This window comes from Aquarana catesbeiana, linkage group LG03, assembly GCF_042186555.1.
Source record: "Aquarana catesbeiana isolate 2022-GZ linkage group LG03, ASM4218655v1, whole genome shotgun sequence".
Lineage (NCBI taxonomy): Eukaryota > Metazoa > Chordata > Amphibia > Anura > Ranidae > Aquarana > Aquarana catesbeiana.
This window is the reverse complement of record NC_133326.1, coordinates 608,227,353-608,236,410: the sequence shown is the minus strand read 5'-3', so window position 1 is coordinate 608,236,410 and position 9,058 is coordinate 608,227,353. Positions and strand designations below refer to the sequence as shown.

The 9,058-nt window shown below is 41.7% G+C and overlaps 1 protein-coding gene across 2 annotated transcripts; it reads left to right on the top strand.

Moving 5' to 3' along the window:
* The first annotated feature begins 227 nt into the window (after positions 1–227).
* NKX3-1 (NK3 homeobox 1) lies at positions 228–8,445 on the top strand. 2 transcript variants are annotated; one of them, XM_073622217.1, is made up of 2 exons: positions 228–649; positions 4,578–8,445. In XM_073622217.1, the coding sequence occupies exons 1-2, from the start codon at positions 430–432 to the stop codon at positions 4,997–4,999; spliced, it is 642 nt and encodes a 213-aa protein (XP_073478318.1). In that variant the 5' UTR covers positions 228–429; the 3' UTR covers positions 5,000–8,445. The 2 variants fall into 2 exon arrangements, with proteins under 2 accessions (XP_073478318.1, XP_073478317.1); XM_073622216.1 differs by having other exon boundaries at positions 4,575–8,445.
* The last annotated feature ends 613 nt before the right edge of the window (positions 8,446–9,058 follow it).

The following is a 9,058-nucleotide window of genomic DNA, read 5'->3' as shown; positions in this document are numbered from 1 at the left end:
TGTATACAAGGTGTATATAGACTTGTGCTGTCCATAGCGCTCGCAGAGTCTGTAGCGATGTGCTTGGGATTTGCAGCATTCCTCCGCTGGGTGGAACGAGAGCTGCTGTACCTGTCCCGTGCAAGGGAGGGGAGGACAGGGGTGTGAGCTTAGCCAATCAGCAGGAGGGCAGGGGTGTAAGGCCAGCCAATCAGCGAGTTCTGGAGGAGCGCATGGGAGCTATATGTAGAGGAGATAGGGAAGGTGTATGACTGTATGCGATAAAGCATCAGGATAGGTATCCTGCAGATCTGGGACATATTACAGACTTTTTTTTTATAAGATTCCCATGAAGTCCACCTATAGGATCTGCTGTCAGATCTACTAGTATCCTGTAGCTGTCTTCTTAAAGTATCTCATCCTAAGGTTTTCTGGACCGCTTCTGCCAACATGTCTTCTGTCACCATCAGCCGGCCTCGGACATCCTTCCTCATCCAGGACATTCTCTCAGACCTGGGGGGTAAAAACAGAGACAGAGACCCAGGTGACAACCAAGAGAAGAGTACAGGAGAGGAGGAGGGGGAGATCACCCCACAGAGGGAGAAGACTGGGGGGGACCCTGGCAGGGGAGATCAGCACCCACTGGAGGCTCACAGCCTAAAGATGACTGGTAAGTGACATGTCTAAATATAATGTGTATGATATGAATAGAAGATTTAGATGGCACTACAAATATCAGCATACCTTTCATCTTTCACATGTGCACACTCTTCACTATAATTTGCCTGTATGTAGCCTCCAGCTGCTGTGGAACTACAAGTTCCAGCATGAGATGAAATACGTTTGCCAGGGCATGTGGGGATTTGCAGTTCCACAAGACTGGGAAGCACATGTTCATAATAGATGTTTTAGACCAGACATTCTCAACCAGGGATCCTCCAGATTTTGCTAGGAATTTAGAGTAATGAGCCATGGCAGTTTGATCTCCCTACCTTCAATGACCACCAATGTTAGGGGGCGATTTCCCACTGACATTCAATGTAAAGGGTCACTTCAACACCAAACACCAATGTAAAGGGGCTTCTCCCCATTGACCTCCAATATAAGGGAGGATTTTCCCCTGACATCCAATGTAAGAGATTAGTTATCATACAGTGGTCCCAAATTTCTCCATTGACCACCAATATTATTGGCAATTTCTTACTGACCAACAATGTAGGGGGTCACTTCTACACTGACCGCCAATGGAAAGGGGCTTTTTGTTCTCCATTGACCAAATATGTAAGGGGACACTACCATTTTAGTTTGTATTTCCTACAGGTCATCAATATTTTTTGTTTCATTTATTTTTACCATGTAGAGCAGGGGAGCGTTGTAAAACAATTCAATCTGAGTAGCAAAGATCTAGTCATGCCATTTTCTTTATTCTTCTATTTTAAACATTCAACAGCTTACTGATCAAGCTAATGTATTGTGATTTGTAGATATAATAATTTTCTCAGGTTTTCTATTAGACCTTAAAATTATTTTAAAAATTTATTCTGCAATAAAAAGGTTGAGAATGGCTGTTGTAAATTATCAACACAAATAACATTAGAAATGAGATATTCTGGGTGAGGGGGCTTTGTGGATATTTTGTAGAGTACCACTTATTGACAGTGCATGTTTTCCAGCTCTCCCTATAGAATTATACAGGGTTTTTCAGAGCAGTAATGGTAAGCAGATTGCAGTCCCTCATTTGCTGTGTTCACATGTAAGTGGTTCTTAGGCAGCAACCTGTGCATATATTATTATTATTATTATTATTAAACAGAATTTATATAGCACCAACAGTTTGCGCAGCGCTTTACAACATGAGGGCAGACAGTACACTTACAATACAAATCAATACAGGAGGGGTTTAGAGGGCCCTGCTCGTTAGATATATGTAAATATGTACAGGTGGCGGCCCGTAGAAATGAATGATGATCCAGTAAATGCACAGAAATTAAATTTGATTGACCTATTTAGGTGAAAAATAAATCTATTTTTTTATTTGTTTTTATTTGTATTTATTATTTTTTAATTCATGGTAGTTTATTTATTTTTTTATTTAATGTTCTGTTAGTTTTTTCCTTTAAATCAGCTTCCAGGTTTTTTCATTAAAGGTTAATTAAACACGCTGAAGTTAGCCGTCGCTCACATTGAATGTGGCTTTGAAATCACGCAACTTCATCTGAAATCGCACGATTTCAAAGCCGCATGTCAGTGCGACATCGGGTGTGACTTGGAAGACATCTGTGCGGCTTCATGCACAGATGTCTATACAAGTTGTACTCAAAATCACCAAAAGTAGTGCAGGAACTACTTTATCAAATCGTTGCAGTGTCGCACCGAATTGAGCAGTGCAGTTGCCAGCAATAGGGTACGACTTGTCATGCAATTTGACCTGTCAAATCGCATGACAAGTTGCAGCAATGCGAATAAAGGCTAAGAAGCTGATTTGCTGCCATGCACAGCTGCCCCAGATTTTGCACTCTATTTAGTAAATCAACCCCTAATTAGTCTAATTAGGGGCCCAGTTTAGTTGATAACGATGTACTGCTAAAACCGCCAACTTTTGCCCAAAGGTCAGGCAAATAAAAAGAAAGAAAATCTGCACCTACATAAATATGGGGAATGCCATTGCCAAGCATCTAAGACAGAATCAAATTTTCCTGGCTGTCTCTGGATTTAGTGCCTTCTGAATCACTGACCTAGAAAATGCATACAATTTACAAAAAGTGATATGAGAACTCCAGATCTGTGTCCTTGTTCCAGATCAGTGCCACCAAAAATAGAAAAACCATTGGACCAGTATGACGTCCAGGAAACTAGCATTTTCAGAAGCAGAGGCCAACTATGAAAAATCCCCTTTAATACCTTTGTAGCCCTCCTGCCGTACAGCTCTGACCTAATCCCACCTGAGACAATATCTGCATGGAGTTTGTTGTTCTTGTGTTTGTATGGCTTTCTGCAGGGTTGTCTGCCTGTCACAATGAATGACGCATGCTTTGTGCTACTTCACTGCTAGCACATGGCTGACTGCATCCCACACACAGCTTTTTCCACCCTCCTCCTGTCTCATCTCCCCCACCAGCCACAGGGTTGCTTGTGTGTTTTTACAGGTTAAATGAACCTGAACAGGGCAGAGGGGTCATTACTAATTCCCCAGCCTCTTCTCACCAGTATATACAAGCGTCCCATCTCCAGATCACTGACACACACACACATCTGTGGTGGGATTTTACGCCTCAGTCTAGCTGTACACATTTCATCTTCTCTGGATCGGCTTGCTATCGTATGTTGAGAGCCACAGCACCCACGGTTGCCTGAATCCCCAAACAATGACCGCATCTGATAGGATGCAGTTGCTGTTTGGCCGATAATTTTCCACCCAGCTCAGTCGATTTTTTAATTGACATTTATCAAGGTGAGAGGTGCCAGCAAGGCCAGCCACTGATCGAATTTTGGCTGATTCAGCAGGAAATTATCAAAATTTCGGGCCTGTAAAATTTGATGATTTAGTCTGGTTGGGCATTTTACTTGGCTTGGCTTGTTTAAAGGAATATGCAGCAATCCATTTCAACCAGTTTCAGTCTGATGAGTAAAACATAATTTCAGATTGGCTGCTTTGGTTTACTGCATTATTGCCTTTATATTGTTATCCTTTATACCAGAATCATAATTGGGACACATCCCACTCACTATTATCAGTGTAATAATCATTGTGAACCTGTTTTTACCTTGAATACTAAATCATGACCAAGGGATTTAAAAAAAATGGATTTTTGCTAGTGTGTCATTCAACTTTAGTGGACATTGCCCTTTGCTATGTGTCCAGTCTCAATTTCTTTAAGCTGGTCATAGATGGATCAAAATTCGACTGGTTCAGCAGGGACTCGGTGTTCTGCCGAGAAAGTTCAGCTCGGCGTATAAGTTCCCCCCTCTACTGCGCCTGCGCAGTAGGTATCGGTGGAAATTGCAGAAGCAGAACAGCTGAAAATCAGCTGTACACGGCATGTAAGAGGGCCCCTCGCGGGCTCGCTTCGCTCGCCACGCTTCGAGCACGGCCTTGCTGCGCTCGGCACTTTTAGATTCCCCCTCTAGGTCCACTTGGATGGTGGGGAAGAAACCTGGACCCAGAGCGCAGGCGCCGTGTACAGCTGATTGAAGCATTTGAGCTTCGGCTATCTCAGGCGGCTGACAGTAGTATGTACTGCGCAGGCGCTGCGCCTGCGCAGTACAGGGGGGAACTTATCCGCCGAGGGAACATTCTCGGCAAGACACCGGCAAATTTTGATACATGTGTAGCCACTTTCACTTCCAACAGAAATCAAATGGGCTTGTTGGAAATTTTTTCTCGATCAGTGGTTGCAGCCATTGGGATGTAAGGATGTACATTTACGTTGGCATTTAGTCCAACCTGCAATCATGTTGATATTTTGTCTTCTAACCTGCAAATGAAAAAAAGGCTACCATCTTTGTAGTTAAACAACACAGTTTTTTCCTTGTATCTCCAATCAGACCTGTCTGAACATGCATTACCTACCACTCTCCTCTTCTGTCCCCTCTAGCAGAAGATCAGATGGCAGTGGAGCAGTTGGACTTTGAGACACCTCAGCAGCCTACAGTGGAGGAGGATAAAGTGGCTAAGCAGCCCCAGAAGAGGTCCCGTGCTGCCTTCTCACATTCCCAGGTGATAGAGCTGGAAAGAAAGTTCTCCAGCCAGAAATATCTGTCCGCTCCAGAAAGAGCCCAGCTGGCCAAGAGCTTGAAGCTAACTGAGACCCAAGTGAAGATCTGGTTCCAGAACCGGAGATATAAAACAAAGAGGAAACAGCTGGCCACTGACCTGGAGGAACTGGACAAAACCTCATCTCTCCCCATCCTGTGTCGCGATGGAGATCTGAGCCGGAACTCTCTCCTCAGCCTCTATCAGAACTACCACTGTTACCCATACCTGTACTACTTGGCAGGCTGGCATCCACCACTGTGGTGATGGACTGACTTTGAACATCCCAAATTTTAATATATATTTTTTATAATTGTGTTTTATATATTGATTCCAGTTGGGATGGCCTATGGTAGCACCACCTAGAAGAAGTAAGAAGTTTAAAGTACCCCCTGGTGATTGCTGTTCAGGTGTTCAAACAGAGGGTATGGGTGTAGCCTTATGTGGCAGAGGCCAGTAGAGAAATAAGATATCCTTTGCTATTTGCTAGAGCATGTAAATGTCTTGTCAGCACGTATCTCTACTCAAAACAAAAATTTAATTTCTGGATAGACTTCAGTGGGTTAAATTATGACTCCCTATATTCATGAGTTGCTCCATCTGCAAGATCTTTACAATGGCATGCCTGATTTTAATGCAAACAGCCCCCAGGGGATTTATTCTAAGATCTGTTTTCTCTTGTTATTCCATAACTGAGAATGCAGCAGGGAGCGTAAGATTCCCTTGCTATTCTTTGTAACAGCTGCTTTTGCTTCAGGTCTGGCAATTCTAGTGGGCAGTTCTTAGTGCTTAAAGCCCAACTCCATCTGAACTTTTTATTATATGCTGGATAGAGCAGAGAAGGATAAAGCCTCGTACACACGGTACGATTGTTGGCAGGGGATTGTCTGTTGACAGACTGTTGTCCTAAAATCTTACCATTAGTACGCTCCTTTTGACAATTGTTGTCCAATTTTCGGCCAACAGATGGCAGGCTTGTAAATTTTTGGCGGACAATGGTTTGACGCCAGATTTTCGTATGGTCAGTACACAAATCCATCACACAAAAGTCGAAAGTACAAACACGCATGCTCGAAATCAATGCTCACCAAACACGAAATTAGCAGAAGGGGCCCAAAGGGTGGCGCTCAAGAGCTGAAATTCCTCGTAGTACGTCACTACATTCATGTTTGTGGCACGACAATTGTGTACCGTTAGTATGCAAGACAAGATCCTGGCACACGCCCTTTTGACAAAAATCAGACGCTCGGTTGGCCACAATCGTACTGTGTGTACGAGGCTTTAGACCCTCTGTTGTGATTGTTATTGCTTTGTCCCTATTGAGGAGATTTAACCTCACTCCCTGTGATGACAGAAAGTGATGGGAAATCTCTCCAACAGGTAATTAGACAAACACAAAAACACATTTTAGAAGAGTATGGAAGGGTTAGAATTTCTGGCAATATGTGTATTGCTGCCTGTGCTTTCCTGTCCCAATTACGACCTCTCCTTTTATTTTTTATGCTGGTGCCACATAAACAAGAAGTGAAGCAAGATCTCTCCAGTGGGGGGGTTGCCCATTTCTTTCGGCGTGTATTCTAACCCTTCTTGGTGTTTAGCAATTGCAATCTTAAGCCACCCATAGATGGATGGAAGTTCCTGCTGAACCAGCCAAATTTTGATTCACCTATGGGCAGGCTGGTTGTACTGAAGTCAATCCTTCGATCAACTTCAGTACAACCAGCCGGTCTGTTTTTTTTTTTCCCCGATCACTGTTAGCGGCTATAGCCGGGGAGCCAGTGATCATTGTATTCTGCCAGTGGGGAGGGCTCCCCGCTACTCCCCGGCAGAACACAATAGGGCTGCAGGATTACCCCAACACTGACTGTGTTGATAGGGGAATTGAGAAACTTTCTTTCCTTTACCTGTGCTTGAAGGAAAAACATTGCAAAAGGTATGGGCTGCTCAAATGTTGTCAGTACTGCCAAGTTTGGCATTTATAGGGCTGTGCACTTTCAGTTCCCCAAGGGTGCCCAATGCACAACACTACAGTGTAATTCCATTACACATCAAAGCACTTGTGCATAAACCATTCCTGAGTGTTCAGTATTCATACTGACACATGTCTGCCAGAGTGATGGACTTCTTACATTAATATTCAGGGAATGGGGTCTTTTAGAAAGGTATGTGATATTTAATTATTGACATCTTATATTTTATAATGAATATTTCTACTCTCATAAAAAGAGGGTGCAGCCTGTATCAGGTGTTATTTAATATTATAAGGTCCTACATTTTATATTATTAATTAATAGGCTGTCAACTATTTTATGGAATAAGTGCACTTACATATTTTTTTGCACTGTGCTACTCAGGAGCATGAAGGCTGCAGCTTTCACAGTTATGTTTGTTTTATAGTTTTGCTATCAGTGTCTTATTCAGCACAAAAAAAGACGTAAGGATTTCGGAGTGCCTACAGAAGACATACACTAATATACATTTATGCCTTTTGGTCAAGCTACGTGTCATTTATCTCTGAGTTCTCCATAGATTTCTGTGGACATTGTGGGATGTGGGGGTATTTTTGCTAGATGATGAAAATTCTGTGATTTTCAACATATAAGTCTTCCCTCTTGCTGAATAATATGCATACATTTCCCAGCAGGCTGAAAATCTTAAAGTTGATTTCTAGGCAAAAGCTTATATACAGTTGACCTAATTTTTATTTTGCTGCAGTTAACCAATAAAGCTAGGTAACCTTACTTGCCCCTAGCTTGTTATTGGACAGTGAAGGAGCAGCAGATCACCCCTCTATTCACTCTGAATTGTCCTCTGCTCACTCTAAATTCTCCTCCTGTCAGCATGTTTAATGTTGGCATATGTGCAGCAAGCCCTTCTTCTCCAAGTGCTGCTGTACAAGGAATTTAAGGCCGATATTAAGTTAAATTCAGGTACACCAGTTGCATATAAAAATATAATCAATTGATATAATAAATACATTACAGTAATAATTGGATTTTTTTTTATATATCTGTTCAGCTTTAGTCTTACTATGAAAATTAGAAACATAGAGAGAACTGCTACCTTGGAATGTAATATCATAAAACCTATTGCCTAAAAAGGAGGGTTTGTTGCACATAAAAGGGGAAGACTTACTAAAACTGGAGTGTGCAACATTTGGAGCAGCTCTGCATAGAAACTAATCAGTGTCCAAGTTTTATTGTCAAAGCTTAATTGAACAAGCTGAAGTTAGAAGCTGAATGGCTACTATCCACAGCTTCACCACATTTTGGAGTGTTTAGTAAATACCCCCAAAGCGTTTTCATCATTTGGAATTTATTAAGTAAAGGCAGAAAGCTTTTCGTTATAGACCATAGTAATGGATTTTGCATTCCAACATTCATATTAATGACATCTTGCAGTTGACTGTTTGCAATCATCATGCATACAACCTTCTGTTCTTCTATTTTCCTGGTGTCTGACTCTTTTTTTCAGTCACTCTGTGCTGCACTATCAGGCTGATTAGGGTATGGGAAGACAACAAAGAGCTGTCAAACTCATAAATCTCATGGTATTGTCACACAAAATTCCCACAGCTGAGAGTATAAGAGCCAACAGTGTTTTACAGAAAAAAGGGTACAGACCCAAGTGTGGCCATATTGTCAAATTCATTCCAAAAACTGTCTATGTACAATTCATATTAATGTATGTAAATAAAGATGTTTGTAAAAATTGTATATAGTCATTTTGTTGGATAAGGTATTTTGTTACTGGGCTTTTTAAAATCTGTGTTAAACTTTATCTGGGATATCAAGGCAAGGGATGAGATATGAGCGGTTCTTGAGAAAGGTCTCATTCCAGCTAATTATTGGAAAACATCATTGTACTGCTACTTTCTAAAATCATTTGGTCATGCGGGCACTGGTTCATTGGATTTGTCACAGTTTACAGTGTATAACACTGCATCATCAACCCTTTTCATATCAGTAGTAAATTGGTGGTAAAGCTATGTTATACACCTGTAGTGTGGACCACTCAAGACCTCTTCTTAGAGGATGACTGTCGGATCTATAACTGATGTAGATATTCACCCTGATAGCCAAACCTGATGGTTATGGGTGGTATAAGTAGGTTCCAGATACCCAAGAGCTGCAAGAAACATACTGAGCAACCATCATACATACTGATCACATCTTCTATTCCACATAGACAATATCTACAGAGGTGACAAAAGGTAAAGGTAGATACTGATCTAAAATGGGACTTATCTGTATGTGCGTGGGTACCTTGAAGTGGAATAGAAAAGTCTATGCTCAAATCCTAATAGCTTACATACTGTATACTGTA

What these genes read in the sequence shown, in the direction of transcription:
- NKX3-1 (XM_073622216.1), top strand. Translation starts at nt 430, where the DNA reads ATGTCTTCTGTCACCATCAGCCGGCCTCGGACATCCTTCCTCATCCAG. An exon ending in TCACAGCCTAAAGATGACTG is followed by an intron (nt 650 to 4,574) that starts GTAAGTGACATG and finishes TGTCCCCTCTAG; the next exon opens with CAGAAGATCAGATGGCAGTG.